The 27,906-nt window shown below is 45.5% G+C and overlaps 1 protein-coding gene across 1 annotated transcript; it reads left to right on the top strand.

Moving 5' to 3' along the window:
- LOC126006974 (C->U-editing enzyme APOBEC-1-like) lies at positions 1 to 27,595 on the top strand. The gene is given in 5 exon segments (XM_049772509.1): positions 1 to 50; positions 3,040 to 3,434; positions 4,599 to 4,717; positions 24,406 to 24,433; positions 27,582 to 27,595. Coding segments are annotated over 5 exon segments (606 nt in total).
- The last annotated feature ends 311 nt before the right edge of the window (positions 27,596 to 27,906 follow it).

Below are 27,906 nucleotides of genomic sequence, written 5' to 3'. Positions count from 1 at the left end.
ATGTTCATCTCTTGGTCAACAGGTTCCTCAGCTGTGGATTATATTTTCAGGTGAGAATATTCTCAGTTTGCTCTTCAATCCACTGTTCTCTCCTGAACATATAGTTTGTCTCTGTGTCACTCTTTGCTTGCTTACTTGTCCTTAGGAGCATGTCTTCTCTATTTAAAGTGTATTTCCCTCCTTCTCCCCTCCTGCACTCATGTCTTTCTAAGTTTCCGTCAATAAAAACTATTTCGCTTCACTAAAAAATAAAATATGATGCTTTTTGATCTGCGGACAAGGAGCCAAGACATAACTCTGAATAGTGCAGGGCCCCTGTTATACCAAAAAGGATATAATTCTCACCTACAGGACATTTAATTCGTCAAGAAATAAGATGGGGGACTGGAAAGGTAGCACACAGTAGGGTGTTTGCCTTGCTCCCTGCCAACCTAGGCTGGAGGGTGGTTCAATTCCCTGAATTCATATGGTCCTTTGAGCCTGACAGGGGCAATTTCTGAGTGCATAGCCAGGAGTAACCTCGGAGCGCCACCGGGTATGACTCCCCCCCACCCCAAAAAAAAAAGAAAGAGAAAAGATGGACTTGAAAAGTATAGATTTGGGGCCGAAGAGATAGCATGGAGGTAAGGCGTTGCCTTGCATGCAGAAGGTCAGTGGCTCGAATTCTGGCATCCCATATGGTCCTCCGAGCCTGCCAGGAGCGATTTCTGAGCATAGAGCCAGGAGTAACCCCTGAGCACTGTCAGGTGTGACCCCCCCCAAAGTTTTTTTTAAAAAGTATATATTTACTGGAGAAATTGTGCAGTGGGTAAGCCTTGCAGTCAACCTGTAAAATAAATCCCCACAGGGCTGGAGAGATAGCACATGGTAGGGTGTTTGCCTTGCACTCTGTGAATCCAGGATGGCTGGTGGTTCAAATCCCAGAAACCCATTTGATCCCCTGAGGCTGCCAGGAGTAATTTCTGAGCACAAAGCCAGGAGTAACCTCTGAGGGCCGCCAGGTGTAACCCAAAAACTAAAATTGTTGGAGGCCCTTCAGTTAGAGAGCAAAATGGAGTCTCTGATGCCTGTGTTAAAACTGTCTATGTGACAAGCTGCACATTGCAGCTGAAGGCAATTCCTCCCCCCTGGACCTAACAGAAAAGGGCTTAACCATAAACTACAATATGCTTCAGTAAAGATATGTGTAAACAGGCTTGAGTTAAGACTAGATCTGAAACTCTGTTGCAAGGGACCTAGCTGAAAAACAATGTATAGTTTGTGGTTAAAAGATAATAGCTCTGTAAACTTTAACTTTGAAAAACAGAATGTTCCTGTGGAAAATTACCACCCCCTACCTTCTTTGTTTTGCTCCTGATATATAAGCTTGCTTCTCCCTCATTAAAGTGGACTCTTGATCCAACCATCCTGGGTGACTCATGAATAACTTAGTGACTTCCCAAGTCTCCTGGGGGCAGGGGTGGGGGGTGGGGTCGCATAAAATGCTGCTGCTGCTGCTGATGGGTCCTGGGGGGGTCACATAAAATGATGATGATGATGATGATAATAATAATAGTAATAATTCCCACAGTTTGTCAGATCACCCACATGCTGTGTCTCCACCCCAAAGAGGACAGGTCTGAGGAAAGAAGGGTAACCAATGAAGGATTAATAAAGCAAGCCAGTTAGGAGAGAGTCCTGGAGTCAGTTTGCTACTTGCCTCCTGTTATCATTTCTGACTGAGCTGCCGAAACCAAACTGCTCTCTCTTTATTCTCCCAGAAGAAAATCCACCAGGATGGGGCAAGGTAGAAAGATCCAAGTGGGCTTTTGCATATCAAAAGGCTAGGTTTAAAAAGAGGAAGATGGTGCGGGAGCAATGGTGCTAGAGGTAAGGCTAGAGGTTAGCACATGCTAACCTAGGTCAGACTTCAGTTCCATCCCCCTGCATCCCAGATGGTCTCCCCAAGCCAGGAGAGATTTCTGAGTGCATAGCCAAGAGTAGCCCCTGAGCATCTATAGGTGTGGTCCAAAATAAAAAAAAAATAAAATAAAACGGAGGAAGATAGGGAATACCTTTGTTTTGGGGTTAATAGCTGGTATCAATTTACAACAGTCTCATTAGATTTGATCCCAGCATCCAATATAGTCCCCAACCCCCACAAAAGTGATTCCTGAGCACAGAGACAAGAATAATCCCTGAGCATCATCAGATGTGAAGCAAAAGCTCAAAAAAATGGGCCTTAGTGACTGGAGCGGTGATGCAGGCCTTAGGGCATTTGCCTACTGCTTGCCTAAAGTAGAACTGCCCTCGGTTCTATCCCCTGGCTTCCCATATGGTTCCCCAGGCCAGGAGCGATTTCTCAATGCATAGCCAGGAGTGACCTCTGAGAGTCACCTGGTGTGGCCCAAAAACCAAAAAAAAGAGGGGGAGGCATGGAGCCATAGCACAGTGGAAGGGCATTTGCCTTGCAAGCAGCCAACACAGGACAGACTCCAGTTCAATTCCCAGCGTCCCATATGGACCCCCAAACCTGCCTGGAGCAACTTTCAAGTGCAGGGCCAGGAGTAAACCCTGATCAAGGCCGGGTGTGGACCCCCCAAAAAAATAAAAGGTGTAGGGGTTGGAGTGGTACGGCATATGCCTTTCTCGTGGCTGTCCTAGAACAGACCACATTTTGATTCCCCGGTGTCCAGTGTGCTCCCCCAAGCCAGGAGCAATTTCTGAGCACATAGCTAGGAGTAACCCCTGAACATCACCAGGCCCAAATACCAAATACCAGAAACAAAAACAAAGAAACAAACAATAAAAAGAAAGAGTACAGTGGGGAAGGCACTGCCTTGCAGGAGACAGATCCAGATTCAGTCCCTGGAATCCCATATGGCTGCCAAGTCCACCAGGAGTGATTCCTGAGCTCAGAGCCAGGAGTAAATCCTGAGCACTGCTGAGTTTGACCCCAGTTCCCCAAAAATAAGAAGATAAAAAGGGGGATAATGTGGTTTGCAGAGTTCCACTATGGTTGCAAATAAGCGCCCATGGATGTGTTTTTTTCTATTTCAGGAGAAAAATTGAACCCTGGGAATTTGAACATTTCTTTGACCCCAGACAACTCCCTAAAGAGACCTGTCTGCTCCACGAAATCAAGTGGAATAGCGGCAGAACCTGGAAGCACACAGCCAGAAACACCAACCAGCATGCCGAAATCAACGTCCTAGAGAAGTTGATAACAGAGTGGCCTTTCACCCCCTCCCTCCAATGCTCCATCACCTGGTTCCTGTCCTGGAGTCCCTGCTGGACATGTGCAAAGGCTATTGTAAAGTTTTTGACTCAGTTCCGCCACGTGACTCTCGTCATTTATGTTGCACGACTTTATAGGCACACAGAAGAATGGAACCAGCAAGGACTCTGGGACCTCAGTAACAGAGGGGTGACCATCAACGTTATGACTGAGCCAGGTAAAGGAAGAAGCAAAGAATATTTGGTTTCTATGAGATTGTAAAGGGTAAGACGAGGGCTTCATTTCAGGAGAGGGAATTGGTGATCCCAAATGGGACATTCCAAAGTAAGAGTCCATATTAATTGGAGAAATTCAAAGAAACCATCAAGCTATTGGCTTGGAGAATCATATATGGCGCCAGGGATCAAACTGGGGTCAGACACAAGCTAGGCAAGTGCCCTACCTGTTCTACTATCTCTCCCACTTCTGTTGATGGTTTTTCTACACTTGGTCAATAAGATGGATCTCAACCATCTTCAGTTGAGATGCTATTTTAGGGGAGCACTGTAGGGGGAGCATTCTGGGAGTGTTTAGCCATCTCTAGCCAAAACAATGGGGGGGGGGGCTGAAGACATAGCAGAGTGGATAAAATGTTTACCTTGTAGGAAGCTGACCCAGATTTGATCCTTGTCACCCAAAATGGTCCTCTTAGCTCACCATTTGTAATTCCTGAATACAAAGCCAAAGTGCAATAATTCCCAAGCAGAGCCAGTTGTGGCTCCAAAACTAATAGAGAGAGATATAAATATAGATGTACACATATAGTGACCAGACAGAGAAATAGCAGACAGTAAGGCACATTTGCATGCAGCCAATCTAGGTTTGATGCGTACATAGCATACAGTATCCTGAGAACTAGCAGAAGTGATGCCTGATTACAGGACTAGGAGTAGCACCAGAGCACCAAAAATAAAGGAATTATTAAAAGAAGAGGGGGCCAGAGAGATGTCACAGTGGGCAGAGCATTTGCCTTTCACGCTGCAGACCTGGATTTGATCCTCGGCATCTCATCCCAGTCCCTGAGCCTGGCAGGACTATTTTCTGAGCACCTTGGTTGGCAGTCCCAAAAACAAGTACCTTACCCACTGTACTATCTTTCCAGCCAACCCACTTATTTGTAGACTATACTCTCTCTTTTTTTGTGGGGGAAAGTGAACACCTGGCAGTGTTCAGGGTTACTTCCCTTAGTTTAAGAGACCATATAGATGCTGGAAAAAAACCCAGCTCAATTGCGAGTTAGGCAAATTCTCTCCCACTGTACCATCTCTCTGGTCCCAAGTTGGGCTCTGGAAGTAAACGTCTGTTGTATTTATTGAATGAAGTAATCGGTGTGTTTCCTTAGAGTATGAGTACTGCTGGAGGAATTTTGTGAACTACCCCCCTGGGGGAGAACATCACTGCCCAAGATACCCACCTCTCTCTATGGGACTCTAGGCACTGGAACTCCACTGTGTGATTCTGGTAAGTAACCTCATAACAAATCTGATGCCCAGAATCTTCCTTCTGGTAAACTTCATTTCTGTTAACTTTGACGCATACTTCCACTTCCCTCACCATTTCTCTGCTATGTAGACACAGACTCAGCATTTTTATTATTTATTTATTTATTTTGCCTTTTGTGCCACACTCAGTGATGCTCAGGGGTTACTCTGAAATCGCTCCTGTCTTGAGGGACCAGATGGGATGCCGGAGAATCGAACCACAAGGTTAGCACTTGTGAGGCAAATGTCCTACTGCTTGTCCAAACCACTTGTTCCAACCTCCACAGATTCAGCTACTGAACAAGCTGGCCCATCTAAAAAAATTCTTGGAGCAAGGTGGTTATCTTTGTGGAGAAATAAGGGGTAAATGGGAACAGATTTACTGCTGTCAGGAATATATATGTCCATTTATTTTTCTGTTGTTTTGTGATCCGAGCGATGCTTGGGGGCTTACTCCTGGCTCTGAACAGGCATGAATCATGCTCAATGGCCCTGAGGGATATAGCAAGTGCCCTATTCACTGTGCTATTAGAGAGATCTTCATGTATCTTTTTTTTTTTTTTTTTTGGTTTTTGGGTCACACCTGGCAGTGCTCAGGGGTTCCTCCCGGCTCTACACTCAGAAATCGCTCTTGGCAGGTGTTGAATTAAATAATTAACGATGGGTTTGGATGGCGATGGATGGAGGCCTTTGTGCTTAGGCCCCAGCCACGTGGCTTCATCCCCCATCCAGCTGGCGGGTTCCAGGCCCAGGTGATCGGCGTAATCAAGACTCACTCACAGGCAGGCTTCAGGAAGCATTAACTTTATTCATGCCCTATTCACCACATGTGTGTGGCCTATCTCATAACCTTTTAAGCACTAGTTATTCTTGGCCCTGCATCTAAACTCCTTTCAGCCATCTTCCTCAGAGCGCCCAGCAGCGCAGAAAGGGCCAAGAGCCAAAGGCCCGAATCCCCTTGGTTCCGCCTTATCTAACATTTCCCAGACCCCTCCCAGGAATGGGAGGGGCTCGCAGGTAAAGTTACACCTATTATCCGGTTCCCAAGACCCCTCCCAGAAAAGGGTGGGTCTAGGGTCTTAAATAGGTACACCCACAGGCAGGCTTGGTGGATCATATGGGATGCCAGGATTCGAACCACTATCCTTCTACATGCAAGGCAAACACTCTACCTCCATGCTATCTCTCCAGCCCCAATCCTCGTGTATCTTATATTGTTGAGATCTCCAGCCCCAATCCTCGTGTATCTTATATTGTTGAGATTTTTGTATATATGTGCTTTGTTTTGGACCCCAACTTAGGAGCTGCTCCTAGTACAGTGCTCAGGGATTCTTCCTGGTGGTGCTTTGGGGATTATACCATACTGAAGTTCAGCCTATTGAGGCTTCTCTGACCCTAGATTTTTTATGGGGGAAGGCCACACCCGGCGATACTGAGGGTTTATTCCTGGCTCTGCACTCAGAAATCACCCCAGGCAGGTTCAGGGGACCTACCATATGGGAATGAGAGAATGGAACCACTATTGATCTTGTGATCCTAGACTTTATTATCGTTGTAGTTGCCACACATACAATCTCCAAGAACTTGCATTCTTACTCTTTTTTGTTGTTATTTTGTTTTGTTTTTAGGCCATACCTGGCAATACTCAGGGGTTACTCCTGGCTCTGTGTTCAGGAATATTTTCTGGCAGGCTCAGGAACCATATGGGATACCAGGGATTCAACCTGTTTGGCAGCATGAAAGGCCAATGCCTTCCCAGCAGTGCTATTGTTTTGGTCTCACGCAGAATTTTTTTGTAATGAGGCAGACATAAGATCTAAGTCCGGCAGGAGATATAGCACAGTGGAAGGGTGTTTGCCTTGCACGCAGCCAATCTAGGATGGACTGCAGTTCAAATCCTGGCATCCCATATGGTCCCGTGCCTACAGGAGTGATTTCTGAGCACAGAGTCAGGAATAACCCCTGAGAGCCGGCTGGTATGACCCCACAGTCATTCCCCCCCCCCTCCAAGAAAAAGAAAAAAAAAATCAAAGTCCGTTTGTATTCACATAAAGTCATTCATTGTCTTTCTTTGGTGGGAAACATGTGCTCAGGGGTTACTCCTGGCTCTGCTCTGAGAAATCGTTCCTGGAGGGCCCAGATGGATAACACAGCAGTAGGGCATTTGCCTTGCACGTGGTCGATTCAGGAGGGACCGTGGTTCGATCCCCGGTGTCTCATATGGCCACCCGAGCCAGGAGCAATTTCTCTGTACATAGCCAGGTGTAATCCCTGAACATCACCGTGTGTGGCCCAAAAAGAAAAAAAAAATCGTGGGCCTGAGAGATAGCATAAAGGTAAGGTGTTTGCCTTGCATGCAGAAGGTTGGTGATTCGAATCCCGACATCCAATATGGTCCCCCGAGCCTGCCAGGAGCGATTTCTGAGCATAGAGCCAGGAGTAACCCCTGAGCACTGCCGGTTGTGACACCCCCCCCCCCCAAAAATCGCTCCTGGAAGGCTTGCGAGATCATATGGGATGCTGGGACTCAAACCTGGGTCCCACCCAGGTCCGCAGCTTGCAAGGCAAATGCCCTACTGCTGTGCTATCTCTCAGGCCCCTCATTGTCTAATGGCTGTGTTCAGGTGTCATAAAAATATTTTTGTTTTGTTTTGTTTTTGTTTTTGGGCCACACTCAGTGACACTCAGTGGTTACTTCTGGCTATGCTCTCAGAAATCGCTCCTGGCTCCAGAGAACATATGGCATGCCAGGGATCGAATCAAGGTTCATCCTGAATCAGCTGCTTGGAAGGCAAATGCCCTACAACTGTGTTATCACTCCGGCCCCTCATGAAAATAACTGTATTGGGATTGGAGAGATAGCATGGAAGCAAGGCATTTGCCTTACATGCAGAAGGTCAGTGGTTTGAATCCCGGCATCCCATATGGTCCCCCGAGCCTGCCAGGAGTGATTTCTGAGCATAGAGTCAGGAGTAACCCCTGAGCACTGCCGGGTGTCATCCAAAATCCAAAAATAAATAAATAAATAAATAAATAAGTAAATAAATAAATAAATAAATAAATAAATAAATAAAAATAAAAAGAATTGTATTAAGAAAAATGTCATTTCTGTTTTTACTCCAGGGTTTCCCTTTCTGTTTCAAGATTTCAATTTTAGTATATGAGCTGCCGAAGAGAGCACCTGTTTCAAGATTTCAAGTGGACGGCAGAATCAACTCAATATTTTTAGTTTTGTGTCTCAAATGTGTCATTTCCAAAGGATTCCTCCTAGTATTCTTTTACAGATAGGGTGCAACTTCCCAAAAATCCTCCAAAATAATAATTAAATTACAAAACATAATTTTATAAATCATATAAATATATATAAATTATATTTAAATATATGAAATATATATACATTCTGTAAGTGATATATAAATAAATAATAATTAAATAAAAATAATTAACATTTTATGAAGAAAAAGAAATTTAAAATCTAAGCTCCTAGAAGACCTGGAGAGATAGCACAGTGGGTAGGACATTCGCCTTGCACAGAGTCACCCTTGGTTTGATCCCTGGCACCACATGTGATCCCTGAGCACTTCGAAGAATGAATCTGAGTAGAGTCAGGACAAAGGCCATACTATCATAGGTGTGCCCCCAAAGAAAAACGTAAAAGAGCAAAAGAAAAATAAAAACCAGGGGGCCGGAGAGATAGCATGGAGGTAAAGCGTTTGCCTTTCATGCAGGAGGCCGTCGGTTCGAATCCCGGCGCCCCATATGGTCCCCCGTGCCTGCCAGGAGCAATTTCTGAGCCTGGAGCCAGGAATAACCCCTGAGCACTGCCGGGTGTGACCCAAAAAAAAAAAAAAAGAAAAAGAAAAACCAAATAAAAAACAACCTACCTTTGTTGATATAACTTATGGCAATTGTATATATGTTTCAAAGAACTGGCACCATGACAGGAACACCATTAAGTTTTATTTCTGCGGCCATATGGCTCAGAAATCCCTGCTTGCCCAGGACATTAGCTTAACATTCCCTGAAGACTGCCTCCCTCCAATAAAATGCTTTGATATGAAGAAAAAAAAAAAAAAAGAACATCATTAAGAACATAGCAGCTGCGCCCGGAGAGATAGCACAGCAGCGTTTGCCTTGCAAGCAGCCGATCTAGGACGAAAGGTGGTTGGTTCGAATCCCAGTGTCCCATATGGTCCCCCGTGCCTGCCAGGAGCTATTTCTGAGCAGACAGCTAGGAGTAACCCCTGAGCAACACCAGGTGTGGCCCAAAAACCAAAAAAAAAAAAAAAAAAAAAAAAAGAATATAGCAGCTGGGGCCAAAGAGATAGCACAGTGGTAGGGCATTTGCTTTGCATGCAGCCTATCCAGGACGGATGGTAGTTCGAATCCTGTCATTCCATATGGTCTCCCAATGCCTGCCAGGAGTGATTTTTGTTTTTGTTTTTGTTTTTTTTGTGGTTTTTGGGTCACACCCGGCAGTGCTCAGGGGTTACTCCTGGCTCCATGCTCAGAAATTGCTCCTGGCAGGCACGGGGGACCATATGGGACGCCGGGATTCGAACCGATGACATTTTGCATGAAAAGCAAACGCCTTACCTCCATGCTATCTCTCCGGCCCCAAATATTTTCTTTCTTTTTTTCTGGTTTTTGGGTCACTCCCAGCAGCGCTCAGGGGTTACTCCTGGCTCTATGCTCAGAAATTGCTCCTGGCAGGCTCAGGGGACCATATGGGATGCCGGGATTCGAACCACCAACCTTCTGCATGAAAGGCAAACGCCTTACCTCCATGCTATCTCTCCGGCCCCCAGGAGTGATTTCTGAGCAGAGAGCCAGGAGTAATCCCTGAGCGCCACTGGGTGTGGTACATAAACAAACAAACAAACAAACAAAAGAATATAGGAGACAGAGCAATAGGACAGTGGGTAGGTTGCTTGCTTTGCATGTGACCAACCTGGGTTCAATTTCCAGCATCTCAAGTGTTTCTCCCAATCCCACCAGAAATAGTTCCTTTATTTTGCTGGGTTATTTTTGTTGTTGTTGTTATTTTGGGGGGCCAAACCCAGTGGTGATCAGACTTTATTCTGGCTCTGCACTCAGGAATGACTCCTGATGGGCTTGGGACCATATGGGATGCTGGAGCTAGAACCTGCCTGCAATTCAAGTGCCCTTCACATTGGACTATCTCTCTGGCCCCAAAAGGAGTAATTTCTGAGTGCAGAGCCAAGAGTAAGCCCTGAGTACCACAGGGCATGACCCCCCAGAAAGTGTTTTAAAAATGTTAACTTCGTAAACAACGGTGTTTAAATAAAGTAATAAATAAAATGGAAAAAAAAAAACACTCTTGCTCACATTGTCTTCTTTCCTTTTAGGATGAAAGGAGTCAAAAGTATTTTTAAAAGGGGCCAGAGAGATAGCACAGCAGAGAGTAGCACTGCCATAGGGCTTTGCTTTGCACAGGGCTGACACAGGACTGAGGGTGGTTCGATCCTGGCATCATATATGGTCCTCTGAGCCGGCCAGGGGCAATTTCTGAGTGCAGAGCCAGGAGTAACCCCTGAGCATCACCTGGGTAACCCCTGAGTATCACAGGGTATGAGCCAAAAGCAAAAAGGCTTAAAAAAATTGGTCGAAGGGGCCAGAGTGTTGGCTCAAGTGGTAGGGTATTTGCCTTGTATTCAATAACCTAGGATGAACCGTAGTTCATTCCCCCAGCATCCCGTATGGTCCTCCAAGCCAGGAGTGATTTCTCAGCACATAGCCAGGAATAACTCATTGAAGAGATGTTTTTAATTACATGCACTGAATCTGTTGCTAATGGTTTCCAGAAAATCCATCAGACATAGCAGAAATAGATTTTAGCTCAGCAGTCTACCTAGTGGACAAAATTAACCATCACACAGCTGCTTAATTATTAAAAAAAAGTAATTGTTATATATATCCTTTGACTCATTTACTAATAAATTATACTTTTTCTATCATTATCAGTTGCCTAGTAATGCATCAATCTTAGCATTTATGAAAGAATACTATCAGACATGTCTTGTGTGTGCCCTTCTATATGGTACCGAAAATGGGCCAGAGAGATAGCATACAGGTAGGGCATTTGCCTTGTATGCAGAAGGATGGTGGTTCGAATCCCGGCATCGCATATGGTCCCTTGAGCCTGGCGGGAGAGATTTCTGAGCTTAGAGCCAGGAGTAATCCCTGAGTGCACACAAAAACGTGTGACCCAAAAACAAACAAACAAACAAAAAAGAAATCTGGGCCAGAGAAATAACACAATGGAAAATGGTAGGGTGTTTTGCCTTGCATGCAGCCAACCCAGGACGGATTGTGGTTTGAATCCCGCCATCCCATATGAGCGCTGCTGGTGTAACCCAAAAACCAAAAATATGAAAATAAAAATAAAAAGTTAATTAATTACAAAAAAAAGGAAAACAAGCCTGGGGGGTTCATTATATAAAACATAGGCTACAGTGGACTGAAGCAATATAGCACAGAAGGTAAGGTACTAGCCTTCCATGAGCCCAACCTGGATTCGATTAGGCACATCCCATATGATCCCCAAAGTACTATGAGGCAAACTTCCTGAATGCAGAGCCAGGAGTAGCCCCTGAACATTACTGGGTTTGACCCAAACAAACAAACTAATAAATAATACATGGACTCCAGCCCTTAGTGCTCTCTCCTCTCCCCAGTCCAGAGTATTTCTTCTCCACCACAACTCTCAAGACATAAGGTTCACATAGGACAGAAGATTCAAGGAAGGAGAGTCCAGAGAGATACCATGGAGGTAAGGCGTTTGCCTTTCATGCAGAAGGTCATTGGTTCGAATCCCGATATCCCATATGGTCCCCTGAGCCTGCCAGGAGTGATTTCTGAACATAGAGCCAGGAGTAACCCCTGAGCGCTGCCAAGTGTGACCCCCCTTCCAAAAAAAAGGGAAGATTTCGGGAAGGAAAGCACTTACATACTTACAGCTGCCCCCATCACCACCAGGGTCACCTAAGAGCAGAGTCAGAGTGGAAGTCCCCAGAAATAGAAGAGCCTAGCTCTAGCAATCTCTCACTTTCTCTTTCTCTTTTGCTCTCTCCCCCTCTCCTTCTCTCACCGTCTCTCTGCCCTCTATCCTCTCTTCCTTTACCTCTCCATCTCTCCTGTCTCACCTTCTTTTCCTCTCCCTCCATCTCTTCCCCCTCTACTCTCTCTTCCCCCCTCTCCCTCCCTCTTTCTCCCTTCTCTTTCTCCCCTCTCTCCTCTCCCTCCTCTCTCTCTTCTCTCCCTCTCCCTCCTACTCCTCCTCCCCTCTCTTACCTCTCCATTTCATTCACTCTCATCTCTGTCCTCCCTCTGCCTCCATCTCTCTCCCTCTTCCCTTTCCCCTCTCCCTTCCTCTTCTCTCCCGCCCTCTTCTTTCTCTCCCCCTCTCTTCTCTAAAATATAAAATAAAAAGAAATAGAAGAACCTGGGGTTTCAGCAATACTACAATGGGGAAAGCTTTTGCCTTGCATGTGACCAACCTGGGTTTGACATCTGGCATCCCAGATGATCTTCTGAGCCACCAGGAGTAATTTCTGAGCACAGAGCCAGGAGTAACCCCTGGGCCTGGCTGATGTGACTCAAAAACAAAAAATTAAAATTAAGATAAAAAAAAAAAGTAGAAGAGGGGCTGGAGAGATAGCGTGGAGGTAGGGCATTTGCCTTGCATGCAGAAGGACGGTGGCTGGAATCCTGGCATCCCATATGGTTCCCTGTGCTTGCCAGGGACAATTTCTGAGCATAGAGCCAGGAGTAACCCCTGAGCGCTGCCAGTTGTGACCCCAAAAATCAAAACAACAAAACCAAACAAAAAAATAGAAGAACCTAAGGAAAGTACCCCGAGGAGTGTGGCACCGGAACCAAAATACAGAATAAATACATCTAAGGACCAGTTTCCCTAGAACCTCAAATTTAGAGCCAGTGATCTAAATCTCCAAAGCAATTCCCTAAGAACTGCAAAGCTAAACTATGAAAGTCAAGATAAAGCAACTGTTGAACTAGCATTAGGGGGATAAAGGAGGGAGATGTGGCATGCATGCTGGGAATAGGGGTGGAGGGAGGACAACACTGGTGGGGAAATGCCCCTCACTCATTGACACCATGTGCCTCAGATATTACTGTGAAAGATTTATAATTCACTTTGATCACAATAAAAATTAAAAAAAAAAGATAAAGCAACTGTTTAGAACAGCAGCTGAGAATTTGGGGGAGATTGGGGGGTTTGGGTCACACCCGGTGAAGCTCAAGAGTTACTTCTGGCTATTAGCTCAGAAATAGCTTCTGCTTGGTGGACCATATGGGACACCTGGGGATTGAACCTCGATCTGCCCTGGGTCAGCCATATGCAATGCAGACACCCTACCAAGCACGAAGTTGGTAGGGAAACCATGGGTGCCAGAAACTAATGCCAGGGACTCATGAGGCCAGTGCTTGGCCACTGAGCTACATCCTAGTCATGTATCTGGAACTAGGGGTACAGAATAGAGAGCTGGAGCCTCTTTCCAGGAGGTAGGAGAGACCAAAATAATGATGGACCAAAAGGTTGGCCATATTGTAGGAGCTAGAACTCTAAAAGAAAGTTCTGGGTTTGCTTATTTGCTGTTTTAGTCCAACCCTATTCTGGGTAGTACATTAGCATTATTTTTGGTTGTTTGTTTTATTTTTGGGCCACACCTGGTGATGCTCTGGGGTTACTCCTGGCTATGCGCTCAGAAGTCGTTCCTGGCTTAAGGGACCATATGGGAAGCTGGGGGATCAAACTGCTGTCCATCCTAGGCTAACGCTTACAAGGTAGGCACCTTACCTCTAGCACCACCGCGCCGGCCCCAGCAATTTTTTTTTAAACTTAGTAGCTATTCATTTATTTGGGAGAGGATTTGGACCCAACTGGCTGTGCCTAGAATCAAACAAGGTTTATCACATTCAGAGCAAAAGCCAGAACCCTTCAACTATCTCTCTGATTCCCAGTTATCTTGCTCTAGATGAGCTGTCTGCAAGGCAAACACCCTACTGCTATGCTATTTCTCAAGATAACCCCAGTTGGGGCCAGAGAGAGAGCACAGCAGTAGGGCATTTGCCTTGCAAGTGGCTGACCCAGGAACAAGGATGGTTTGAATCCCAGCCTTCCATATGGTTCCCCATGCCTTCCAGGAGCGATTTCTGAGTAGATAGCTAGGAGTAACCCCTCAACACAGCCGGGTGTGGCCCAAAAAACAAAAAAAATAAAAGAAAAAGAAAAAGAAAAGAAAAAAAAAAAAGATAACCCCAGTTACCTTGCTTTGCAGGAAGAACCCACACCTTGGTACTGTATAGTGCTTACTCCTGCCTCTGTGTATGGATTATTGCTGGTGGTGTTTGGGGGACCTTATGTGGTGCCAGGAATCAAACCCAGATCAGTTCTTGCAAAGCAAATGCTTCAACTTTTGTTCTATCTCTCTAGCCCAGTGGTTTTTTCTTCATTTGTTTGGTTTATTATTATTATTTGGAGGGGGTGTAGTGGAAGCCTCAGGTTCCAACCTCAAGGGGGATTGGGGAACTCGGTTCTGGAAGCAATATCAACAGTGGAAAAAGGCACACAGGGTTAGGGAGATAAAACAGGTTCAGGAGTGTGTGCAAAGCTTATTTTCTTTTATCTGGGCAAAAAATTAAAAGACAGGGGCCGGAGAGATAGCATGGAGGTAGGGCATTTGCTTTGCATGCAGAAGGACAGTGGTTGGAATCCCGACATCCCATATGGTCCCCTGAGTCTGCCAGGAGCGATTTCTGAGCATAGAGCCAGGAGTAACCCCTCAGCGCTGCCAGGTGTGACCCCCACCCTTCCGAAAAAAAGGAAGATTCCGGGAAGGAAAGCACTTACATACTTCCAGCCGCCCCCATCAACACCAGGGTCTCCTGAGAGCAGAGTCAGAGTGGAAGTTTCCAGAAATAGAAGAGCCTAGATCTAGCAATCTCTTACTCTCTCACTTTCTCTTTTTCTCTCTCCCCTTTCCCTCTCTCACCGTCTCTCTGCCCTCTATCCTCTCTTCCTTTACCTCTCCATCTCTCCTGTCTCACCTTCTCCCCTCTCCCTCCATCTCTTCCCCCCTCTCTACTCTCTTTCCCCGCTCCCTCTCCCACCCTCTTTCTCCCCTCTCTCCTCTCCCTCCTTTCTCTTCTCTCTCCCTCTCCCTCATTCTCCCCCTCTCCTCTCATACCTCTCCATTTCACTCTCTCTCATCTCTGTCCTCCCTCTGCCTCCATCTCTCTCCCTCTCCCCTTTTCTCTCTCTCCCTCCCTCTTCTTTCTCTCCCCCTTTCTCCTCTAAAACATAAAATAAAAAGAAATAGAAGAACCTGGGGTTTGAGCGATACTACAATGGGGAAAGCGTTTGCCCTGCACGTGACCAACCTCCGTTTGACATCTGGCATCCCAGATGATCTTCTGAGCCACCAGGAGTAATTTATGAACACAGAGCCAGGAGTAAACCCTAGGCCTGGCTGATGTGACTCAAAAACAAAAATTAAAATTACGATAAAGAAAATAGAAGGGGGGCTGGAGAGATAGCATGCATGTAGGGTGTTTGTTTGCCTTGCATGCAGGTCGGTGGTTCAAATCCTGGCATCCTATATGGTCCCATGAGTCTGTCAGGAGCGATTTCTGAGCATAGAGCCAGGAGTAACCCCTAATTGCTGCCAGTTGTGACCTCCCCAAAAAAAAATGAACCTGAGGAAAGTACCCTGAGAAGTGTGGCACCGAAATGAAAATACAGAATAAACACATCTAAGAACTAAAGTCTCCCTAGAACTTCAAATTTAGAGCCAGTGACCTAAATCTCCAAAGCAGTTCCCTAAGAACTGCAAAGCTAAGCTATGAAAGTCAAGATAAAGCAACTGTAGCACTAGCATTAGGGGGGGTAAAGGAGGGAGATGTGGCATGCATGCTGGGAATAGGGGTGGAGGGAGGACAACACTGGTGGGGGAATGCCCCTCACTCATTGTCACCATGTGCCTCAGATATTACTGTGAAAGATTTATAATTTACTTTGATCACATTAAAAATTAAAAAGAAAAGATAAAGCAACTGTTTGGAACATAGCTCAGAATTTTGGGGAGGGGAGAATTGGGGGGCTTGGGTCACACCCGGTGACACTCAAGTGTTACTCCTGGCTATTCGCTCAGAAATCGCTCCTGGCTTGGGGGGACCGTATGGGATGCCTGGGGATCGAACCTCAGTCTGTCCTGGGTCAGACACATGCAAGGCAAATGCCCTACTATGCATGAAATTGGTAAGGAAACCACCGGTACCAGAAACTGATGCCAGGGACTCATGAGGCCAGTGCTTGGCCACTGAGCTACATCCTAGCCCTGTATCTGGAACTAGGGGTACAGAATAGAGAGCTGGAGCCTCTTTCCAGGAGGTAGGAAAGACCAAAATAATGATGGGCCACATGGTTGGCCACATTGCAGGAGCCAGAACTCTAAAAGAAAGTTCTGGGTTTGCTTATTTGCTGTTTTAATCAAACCCTATTCTGGGTTGTTCATTAGCATTTTTTTAAATTTTTTTATTTTGAATTATGAGAACAAAGATGCAAAGAAAGAGGACAAGGTAAAGTTACAGTGGAAGGACAATCACCCATAACATAATTCTCAGAAGAAGTCCCCTTGCTGATACCTTAACTTTGAACTTTCAGCCAAAGAACATTAAGATAAATAAAACAGAATCCATGTACAATTACTTTGTCCCTCAAGTCCCCAGATTGTAACACATTGTAATATTTCTTAACAGCACACAAGGCAATCTAAAGCCATAAAACTTACGTAACTCCTTAAACATTAGAGGCATAGTATTTTTTACATTTCTATGTACATGCGTATTAGCTTAAGTTAACCTCAAATTTTAAGTGTTTTTTTTAAGGATTAGAGTCAAAGGAGCACAGTAAAAACGGTGTTAGAGTGGCAATTGTTGTTTGCATAGGCCCACCAAAATATGAGAGGCATGGAAAGGAATAACCTTGGCCTAAATACAAAGAGATCCTACCCCTGAAGTTTCCTGGCATAAGACCAACTCTAGGCTCCAGGCAAGTTATCATCCAATCCAAGACATTGTCCGTAGTGCCAACACACTTTTCACACAGTCTCTGTTGTTGGTATCATGTTTCTGTATTAAAGATCCTGGAATCTGCATATCCTACATCGAAGTCAGGATGTGGAGCGTCCTCTTGTTTCACCTCACCATTAAAGGGCAATGCAGGAAGCCCTGTCCTGTAAGCAGGTCATTGTTGTTAAGTCTTCTCAGTGTTAAGGGAAGTCTCTTTTGAGCAGGTCGATGTCTGAGCAGTGGTAGGGTCTTCCGTGGTAGAGGATTGCTTCCAGGTGATGTTATAGACAAACCTGGATGTTTCATGGATGACTTCCCTGGTTCAGGGGTGAATGGAAAATGCCCTTTTTTCTGAGGCCTGTGCCAGGTCATTATGTCAATGTTCAGGGTGTAAGGTCCCTTTGAGCATTTTTTATTAAACTTAGTAGCTATTCATTTATTTATTTGGGAGAGGATTTGGACTACAGTTGGCAGTGCTTAGAATCAAACAAGGTTTACCCCATTCAAAGCAAAAGCCAGAACCCTTCAACTATCTCTCTAGTTCCCAGTTATCTTGCTCTAGCTGCCTGCAAGGCAAATGCCCTACTGCCATGCTATTTCTCAAGATAACCCCATTTGGGGTCAGAGAGATAGCACAGCAGTAGGGCATTTGCCTTGCAAGTGGCTGATCCAGGAACAAGGATGGTTTGAATCCAGGCATCCCATATGTTTCCCCATGCCTTCCAGGAGCAATTTCTGAGCAGATAGCTATAAGTAACCCCTGAACACAGCTGAGTATGGCCAAAAAAGAAAAGAAAAGAAAGGAAGGAAGGAAGGAAGGAAGGAAGGAAGGAAGGAAGGAAGGAAGGAAGGAAGTATGGAAGGAAGGAAGGAAGTAAGTAAGGAAGGAAGGAAGTAAGGAAGGAAGGAAGGAAGGAAGGAAGAAAGAAAGAAAGAAAGAAAGAAAGAAAGAAAGAAAGAAAGAAAGAAAGAAAGAAAGAAAACCCCAGATAAAACAGGTTCAGGAATTGTGCAAAGCTTATTTTCTTTTATCTGGGCAAAAAATTAAAACACAGAGTCGGAGAGATAGAATGGAGGTAGGGCATTTGCCTTGCATGCAGGACAGTGGTTTGAATCCCGGCATCCCATATGTTCCCCTGAGCCTGCCAGGAGTAATTTCTGAGTATAGAGCTAGGAGTAACCCCTGAGCACTGCCTTGTGTGACCCAACCCCCCCCCCCAAATTAAAATATATTTCTTGGAACAGAGCTCTTACTATCTGTTCTGTGGAGAAACTTTTCTTTGTGAGTGCTGTGGTGAATGGATGAACATACATAAGAAATTAAGAAACTGACAAAATATAAAACAAAGAAAGAAACTGATAAAATATTATAAAAATATATAAAACACAAAATTCAAATAAAGTTGCTTGGTCAGTCTTAGTGTCTTACAGTATTAGGGAAACAACTGTTACAGTTTTATTGCTCTGAGTAACTGACGAAGCAGAAACGAATATTTTGTTTTTGTAGTAAAGGCATCATGAGCAAACAAATGAATGAAAATCAAATGGTTGGCCTCATTCTCCAAGAGCCACAATTCAAGCTAAACTGTGAAAGTGGTTTAATACTGTATCCTAGGTCGTCTTTCTTTCTTCCTCATGTTTATTTTATTTTATTTATAGTCTGATTTAAAACAGTCAGATTCAAGTTGGTTCATTATAGTTATGTAACAACTTGATATGATGGAAGGAAACGACCTTTAAAGAGATTGTGTCGGGCCCAGAGAGATAGCACAGCGGCGTTTGCCTTGCAAGCAGCCGATCCAGGCCCAAAAGGTGGTTGGTTCGAATCCCGGTGTCCCATATGGTCCCCCGTGCCTGCCAGGAGCTATTTCTGAGCAGACAGCCAGGAGTAACCCCTGAGCACCGCCGGGTGTGGCCCAAAGACAAAAAAAAAACAAAAACTAAAAAAAAGATATCAACAAAGAAAGGATAAAAAGGACCGGAAGAGAGGCCTGAGTGATGGAGCTAGAGGTAAGTCATTTGCCTTGCAAGCTCTATCCTAGGATGGACCATGGTTTGATCCCCTGGTATACCATATGGTCTCCCCAAGCCAGGGGCGATTTCTGAGCACATAGCCAGGAGTAACCCCTGAGCGTCACCGGGTGTGGCCCAAAAAAAAAAAAAAAAAAGACATTTTGGGCCCGGAGAGATAGCACAGCGGCGTTTGCCTTGCAAGCAGCCGATCCAGGACCAAAGGCAGTTGGTTCGAATCCCGGTGTCCCATATGGTCCCCCGTGCCTGCCAGGAGCTATTTCTGAGCAGACAGCCAGGAGTAACCCCTGAGCACCGCTGGGTGTGGCCCAAAAACCAAAAAAAAAAAAAAAAAAAAAAAAAAACATTTTATTTTCTTATAACTTAAGTGCAATAGAATGTGTTTAAAAAAATTGAAATCAGAAGTCTCTTTGGTCCGAGGTCTTTATTGGGAAGAGTAGGACCACCCCATGAGTGGAAAACAGGTAGGATAAGGGGCCATTCCAGAGGTACTTCTCACTCAGGTGGGACAAGCACATGCAAAGAAGAAATATACTGAATAAAGTAAAAATGGGGTAGGGGGACACACGTGGTAGTATGCATGGCTTATTCCTGGCTCTCTACTTGGGGATTACTCCTGGTACTCAGGGGACCACATAGGGTGCTCAGAATCAAATCCACATCAGCCATGTGCAAGGTAAACAAACACCTTACCCACTGTACTATTCCTCCAGCTCTTTCTTCTTTTGGTTTGGTATTGGTTTTGGGGGCACCCTCCTGTATTACTCAGGGATACTCCTATCTGTGTTCTCATCTGTGTTCTCTGAGTCACTTTTTTAATTTGTTTTGTTTTTTTTGGGCCACACCTGGTGAAGCTCAGGGGTTAGTCCTAGCTATGCGCTCAGAAATCTCTCCTGGCTTGGGGGAACCATATGGGACACCTGGGGATCGAACTGCTATTCGTCCTAGGCTAGCACTAGAGAGCATTACAGCGTGCACCGCCGCTCCTGCCCCTGCCCTATCTCTGAGTCACTTCTGGCTGTGCTGGGAGTAGAGTGATGGGTTTTTGGCGGGTATTCAGTGCTGGAAGTTGAACTTGGGTTTCTTGCACCCCAAGTATGTGCTCAGCCCTTTGAATGAACTCTCTGGTTAGTATATCCTTTTTTTGTTATTGTGTATGGTGGGGTTTGTGTGCTTGTGTGTGTGTGTGTGTGTGTGTGTGTGTTGGGGCCACATACATTGGTGCTCAGGGGTTTTTTTGGTTTGGTTTTTGTCTTTGGGTCACACCCTGCAGCACTCAGAGGTTACTCCTGGTTCTGAGCTCAGAAATGGATCCTGGCAGGCTCAGGGCACCATATGGGATGCCAGGAATCGAACCGGGGTCCATCCTGGGTTGACCTCGTGCAAGACAAAAGTCCTATCTCTGTGCTATTGCTCCAGCTCCCCTTCCTGAGTTTGTTTCTAAAAGTGATGCACTTCCATCACCACTTTTAATTTTATTTAAATAGAGGTTAAGGTTAAACTGACCCACATTTATTATTGGTTTTTGTTGGCTTGTTTTGGGGGACTAAAGCTGGCAGTGCTCAGACCTTATTTTGTGTTCTGTATACTTAGCAAGCACACTTGGTGGTGTTCAGGGCACTATAGGGGGTGCAGAAGATCAAACCAGGGTCAGCTTTGAGCAAGGCAAGAACCTTACCTGCTGTACGATCTCTCTAGCTGATCCTCCCCTGTCTGAAGAAATTTAAGGCAAAGGGAAAACTTACAGAAGCTATAAAATGATTGAACAAAGACAAGGGACCAGACTACAGTGTCTTCACCAGGTATGGATGAGAATCTTCCTGCTCAATCTCCAGTATCCTATATGGCCCCTAAGTATAGCCAGAAGTAACTCCGAATCAGCCCTGGTGTGACCCAAACACACACACACACACACACACACACACACACACACACACAGTAAATTTCTGTGTTTCTCTTCTCCACTGAGGGTTGACAGAGGACCCAGGCAAGGGGCTAAGTGGAAGAGCAATTGCCTTGTATATGTGAAACCCTTGGCTCCATCCCCTGCACCCCAAATAATTGAATTTTAATAATAAGGAATAGGGAGTTGCTGGGTGAATGCCTTGCACACGACCTACTGAAGATCTATCCTGGCATGGCATATGGTTTCCTAAAAACCACCATGAGTGAATCCTGAGTACACAGCCAGGATTAAGCCCTGAGCATCCCCAGATGTGGCCCAAAGTAAAAGAAAAGGATGCTGAACTCAGATGTCACTAGAAAGAAATTTGGAATCAGTTACTGTGTCCTTAATAATGGCATTAAGTCCTCTGGTTTCAACACCAGAACACTGGAGAGACAGGAGTTTAGAATCAGATGGTGGTCTGGAAAATAACTCACACACAGGCACGTAGACAGAGAAAGCTTTATTATTTATTTATATATATATTATATTTATTTATTTATTTTGGGTGTGCCCAGCGGTGCTCTGAGGTTACTCCTGGCTCTGCTCAAAATTGCCCCTGGCAGGCACGGGGGAATCATAGGGATTCGAACCACTGTCCTTCTGAATGTAAGGCAAATACCTTCCCTCTATGCTATCTCTCCGGCCCCGCCGAGAAAAGGCATTTGAGGAGTTCCCCAAGTTACCCTTAGTTCCTAGCAAGCCACAACTCCAAGCTGCCAGCTCCCAGCAGATCCGTAAAAACCTAGGGGCGAATTTTCTGGACCTCAGAGTTTTCAGTTTGAGGGACTCATCACAGATGGAGGTGGGAACCACTCGGCCTCAATACCAATCCGAGGCGCCAATTCAAAGATCATTCATTCCATCTAATGAGTAACAAGGCCTAGACTGAGTGAGGTGGAAACAGACCAATCCTGTAATCCCACACCCAATGAGTAACACTGTAGATTTCACGTCATTCCCCCCACCCCCCAGGGGTTATTCCTGGCTCTAGGCTCAGAAATCGCTCCTGGCAGGCTCGGGGGACCATATGGGATGCCGGGATTCGAACCACCGTCCTTCTGCACGCAAGGCAAAACGCCTTACTTCCATGTTATCTCTCAGGCCCAGAATTCAAGTCATTTGAAACCAAAACTTCTTCATTGACCAGCTGACACCAGTTCCTGCAGCAACTGCCCTCCTGATTGGCTGCCCAAGTTCACAGACTAAAATTTAAAAACTTCCTGAAACTCAGGTCTGAGTCATTTCCCGCTGAAGTACAAAAGAAAGGTGACAGAGAATAAGGAAATTGTGATACCGCGGGTACTTTGGCAGATATTTATCACTGGATAACATAAGCACTATGGCTTGTGGCACAGGTAGGCTGTGTTGGGAAGGGTGTGTGTGTGTGTGTGTGTGTGTGTGTGTGTGTGTGTCTGTGTCTGTGTGTGTCTGTGTGTGTGTCTGTGTGTGTGTAATCCTGTTCTGGGATATATTTTCCAACTTTTCTGTTTCTTACTATCTTAATATTCTTCTAAATATATTTCATATCATTATTGTCATTGTTATGATTGTTGCTCATACTACTATTCGCATAGGAATTTTGTTTGGGGGATTTTTGCAGGGATGTTGGGTAACACACCCTAGGATACTCAGGTTACTCCTGACAGGGATTGAGGAATTGTCAGGCGTGCAGGAAACAGAACCTGGGTTGGCCACATACAAGGCAAGTCTCCTACTGCGATACTATAGCTTCGGTGGCACACAATCATTTTGATCTGGGGCCACAGTGATAGCACAGCAAGTAAGGTGTTGGCCTTGTACACACCTGGGTTCTAGCCTTGGCATCCCATATGATTCCACAAGCCTGCAAAAAGTAATTTCTGAGAACAGAGCCAGGAGTAACTCCTGAGCAACTTTGGCTGTAGCACCCACCTCCCAAAAAAACTTGGATCAAATACTACCAAAACAATGTCATTTCATCATAAAATCTTAAACAGTACCAGTTTGTTTGTTTGGGGTGGTCACACCCAGCAGTGCTCAGGGGTTACTCCTGGCTCTAGGCTCAGAAATCATTCCTGGCAGGCTCTGGGGACCATATGGGATGTCAGGATTCGAACTACTATCCTTCTGCATGCAAGGCAAACACTTTACCTCCATGCTATCTCTCGGGCCCCAACAATACCAGTTTTTTTTTTTCGGGCCACACCCGTTTGATGCTCAGGGGTTACTCCTGGCTAAGCACTCAGAAATTGCCCCTGGCTTGGGGGGACCATATGGGACACCGGGCGATTGAACCAGGGTCGATCCTTGGCTAGCCCTTGCAAGGGAGACACCTTACCTCTAGCGCCACCTCACCGGCCCCAACAGTACCAGTTTTAAAATAGCTCTCTAAGGGACTAGAATTATAGTATAGCTGGAGGTCACTTGCCTTGAATGTGGCCAACCCAGATTCTATTCCTGGCATCCCATATGGTCCATCAAGCCTGTCAGTAGTGATTCACTGAACACCACTAGGTGTGGCCTGGGGAGAGAGGGCTGTTATCTCAGCAAACAGTGGATCAGAAAGAAAAGGATCAATGGTGGGCCTATGCAAACAAATGCCACTCTAACACCGTTTTTTACTATGTTCCCTTGACTCCAATCCTTAAGAAAAACAACCCACTAAAACTTTTGAGGTTAACTTAAACTAGTAAGCATGTGCATGGAACTAGATAAATGTACTTTGCCCTCAATGTTTAAGGAGTTACATAAGTCTAATACTGTCTTTAGATTATATTGTGTGCTGCTAAGAAATAGTATATACTACAACTGGGGATTTGAGGGACAAAGTAATTGTATTGTGCATGGGTTCAGTTTTGTTTTTCTTTTCTTTTTTTTTTTTTTTTGGCTTTTGGGCCGCACCCGGCTGTGCTCAGGGGTTACTCCTGGCTGTCTGCTCAGAAATAGCTCCTGGCAGGCACGGGGGACCATATGGGACACCGGGATTCGAACCAACCACCTTTGGTCCTGGATCGGCTGCTTGCAAGGCAAACACCGCTGTGCTATCTCTCCGGGCCCAGTTTTGTTTTTCTTAATGTTCTTTGGCTGAAAGTTCAAGGCTGGGATATCATCGATGGGACTACCGAGAATTCTGTTTATGGGTGATTGTGCTTCCACTGTAACTTTACCCTCTCCTCTTTCTTTGCATCTTTGTTGTCATAATTAAAATAAAAAATTAAAAAAAAAAGGATCAATGACAAATCTATGACTTCATGTTAGAGAAAATTTATGGGAGAAGGAAGATGCTGCAGTACATTTCACTGAGTGGCCGATTTTCTGGGAGGTGAGACTCGAGAGACAGACCCTATGAGAAGATTGAGTTTGGGGTGGCAAAGAAAGGAGGAGATTGGGGTTGCTTGATCAAGATGTGTGAGAGAGGCCATGCTCCAGACTTACTCCTGGTTCCACACTCAAAATCATTCCTGGTGGGCACAAAGAACCATATGGGATGACGGGGCTTGAACCCCACTTCCGGCCCAGAAAAGAATTCTTATAATTCTGTTCCCTGCAAAGTTTGCTGTAATATGGAACTGACATGTTCTTCTCTTGGTCAACAGGCTCCTCAGTTGCGGATTGTACATTCAGGTGAGAATGATATTCTCAGCTTGCTCTTCAATCCACTGTTCTCTCCTGAACATATAGTTTGTCTCTGTGTCACTCTTTGCTTGCTTACTTGTCCTTAGGAGCATGTCATCTCTTTTGAAAATGTATTTCCCGGGGCTGGAGAGATAGCATGGAGGTAAGGCATTTGAATGGTTGGATGGTTGCTTGAATCCAGGCATCCCATATGGTCCCCCGTGCCTGGTACTTGTTAGTGTAGTAGACTTCTGAGCGTAGAGCCAGGAGTAACCCCTGAGTGCTGCTGGGTGTGACCCAAAACCAAAAAAAAAAAAAAAAAGAAAGAAAGAAAATGTATTTCCCAAGGCCTGGGAGATAGCATGGAGGTAAAGTATTTGCCTTGCATGAAAAGGTCGGTGGTTCAAATCCCGGCATCCCATATGGTCTCCTGAGCCTGCCGGGGGCGATTTATGAGCATAGAGCCAGGAGTAGCCCCATAGTGCTGCCGGGTGTGATCCCCCCAAAATTTATTTCTGTCCTTCTCTCCTCTTGCACTCATGTCTTTCTAAGTTTTTGTCAATAAAAACTATCTTCTTGGGCCCGGAGAGATAGCACAGCGGCGTTTGCCTTGCAAGCAGCCGATCCAGGACCAAAGGTGGTTGGTTCGAATCCTGGTGTCCCATATGGTCCCTCGTGCCTGCCAGGAGCTATTTCTGAGCAGACAGCCAGGAGTAACCCCTGAGCACCGCCGGGTGTGACCCAAAAACCAAAAACCAAAAAAAAAAAAAACAAAAACAAAAACAAAAACTATCTTCTTCACTAGAAATTAAAGAATGATGCTTCTTGATCTGCAGACAAAGAGCCACGGCTTAACTCTGAATAGTGCAGGGCCACTGTTACACCAAAAAGGATATAATGCTTACCTACAGGACATTTAATTAATCAAGAAATAAGATGGGGCAGTGGTTTATCAGAACTTATTAACGTTAGTTTCACAAAAGTTGGTATATAACCTGCCCACTGCTCAATTTGACTGGCTTTAAAAAAAAAAAAAAAGAAGAAGAAGAAGAAGGGGCCGGAGAGATAGCATGGAGGTAAGGCGTTTGCCTTTCATGCAGAAGGTCATCGGTTCGAATCCCAACGTCCCATATGGTCCCCTGTGCCTGCCAGGAGTAATTTCTGAGCATAGAGCCAGGAGTAACCCCTGAGCACTGCCGAGTGTGACCCAAAAACCACAAAAAAAAAAAAAAAAAAAAAAAAAGAAAGAAAAGAAAGAAGATGGGGACCGGAGAGATAGCACAAGGTAGGGTGTTTGCCTTGCACGCTGCCAACCAGGATGGAGGGTGGTTCAATTCCCTGCACTCATATGGTCCTTTGAGCCTGCCAGGGGCAATTTCTGAGTGCATAGTGTGAGAATAAAAATTTCCCTTTAGGGGCCGGAGAGATAGCATGAAGGTAAGGCGTTTGCCTTTCATGCAGGAGGTCATTGGTTCGAATCCCGGCGCCCCATATGGTCCCCCGTGCCTGCCAGGAGCAATTTCTGAGCCTGGAGCCAGGAATAACCCCTGAGCACTGCCGGGTGTGACCCAAAAACCACAAAAAAAAAAAAAAAAAAAAAAAAAATTTCCCTTTAGGGGCCGGGCGGTGGCGCTGGAGGTAAGGTGCCTGCCTTGCCTGCGCTAGCCTAGGACGGACCGCAGTTCGATCCCCCGGTGCCCCATATGGTCCCCCAAGAAGCCAGGAGCAACTTCTGAGCGCATAGCCAGGAGTAACCCCTGAGCGTCACAGGGTGTGGCCCAAAAACCAAAAAAAAAAAAAAAATTTCCCTTTAGCATTCCATCTGATTATGATTTAAGAGAGTTCATTTGTTCTTAAAGAAGGAATTCCTTTTTGTTTAAGTGATTTCTTAGCAGTTAGGTTAATCATGCTTTTAGCTTCTGTTCCTGCTTGCTCATAGGAAATTGTATGATGGAAAATTACTACCCCTCCACATGCACACAGAACAAGGCATAGCTGCCTCATAAAGATAAGCAGACCCTCTTCACGGGTCTCCTAGGTATGTCGCAGCCCCATGTGTGTTCCCAGCGATAAGCAAATACCTCTTTCCCGCCACGGCCCTAGCTGTCTGTAACCTCCTCCTAAGCTTGTTAAGGTTTCTCTATATAAACCCTGTTGAAACCTTCAAGGGGGGTCAAACCTCCTCTGCTCATGCTTGGAGTATGAGGTTTGGCCTCAGCATGCTGATGTGTGACTTCATGCTCTAATAAACCCTCCTATGATTGCATCAAGTCGGTCTCCGAGTCTCCTTGGGTGTCCGCGATTCCTGAGGTTTGAGGAAGGGTCTCTCTTTGTGAGTTCCTTCAATAGCTAGGAGTAACCCCTGAGCGCCACCGGGTGTGACCCCCAAAAAACCAAAACCAAAGACAAAAAAAAAAAGGAAAAAAAAAAAGATGGGCTTGAAAAGTATAGTTTTGTTTTGTTTTGTTTTGTTTTGGTTTTTGGGCCACACCCTGTGACGCTCAGGGGTTACTCCTGGCTATGCACTCAGAAGTTGCTCCTGGCTTCTTGGGGGACCATATGGGACGCCGGGGGATCGAACCGCGGTCCGTCCTAGGCTAGCACAGGCAAGGCAGGCACCTTACCTCCAGCGCCACCGCCCAGCCCCGAAAAGTATGGTTTTTTTTTTTTTTTTTTTTGTGGTTTTTGGGTCACACCCGGCAGTGCTCAGGGGTTATTCCTGGCTCCAGGCTCAGAAATTGCTCCTGGCAGGCACGGGGGACCATATGGGATGCCGGGATTCGAACCGATGACCTCCTGCATGAAAGGCAAACGCCTTACCTCCATGCTATCTCTCCGGCCCCGAAAAGTATGTTTTAATGGAGAAATAGTGCAGTGGGTAAGTCACTTGCCTTGGAGGTAAGTCACTTGCCTTGCACTCTGCAAATGCAGGACGGACTGTGGTTCAAATCCCAGCATCTCATTTGATCCCCTGAGCCTGCCAGGAGTGATTTTTGAGCACAGAGACAGGATTAACCTCTGAGGGCTGCCAGGTGTGACCCAAAAACTAAAATGATAATAAATCATCATCATCATCATCATCATCATCATCATCATCATCATCATCATCACCACCACAGTTTGTCAGATTGCCCCACATGCCGTATCTTCACCCCAGGAGGACAGGTCTGAGGCAAGACAGGTAATCATGAAGGATTAATAAAGCAAGCCTTCAGGAGAGAGTCTTGGTGTCAGTTTGCTTCTTGCTTAGTGTTATCTCTGCTTAAACTGCTCTTACTTTATTCTCCCTGAACAAAATCCACCAGGCTGGGGCAAAGTAGAGTGATCCAGGTGGGCTTTTGCATATCAAAAGGCTAGGTTTAAAAAAGAGGAAGTGGGGAATGCCTTTGTTTTGGGTTAATAGCTGGTATCAATTTACAACCTCCTCATTAGATTTGATCCCCAGCATCCAATATAGTCTCAAAACTCCACCAAAAATGATT

Source organism: Suncus etruscus, chromosome 4 (assembly GCF_024139225.1).
Source record: "Suncus etruscus isolate mSunEtr1 chromosome 4, mSunEtr1.pri.cur, whole genome shotgun sequence".
Taxonomy (NCBI): Eukaryota; Metazoa; Chordata; class Mammalia; order Eulipotyphla; family Soricidae; genus Suncus; species Suncus etruscus.
The sequence above is the reverse complement of the archived record's forward strand: the minus strand, read 5'-3'. Positions and strand labels throughout refer to the sequence as shown.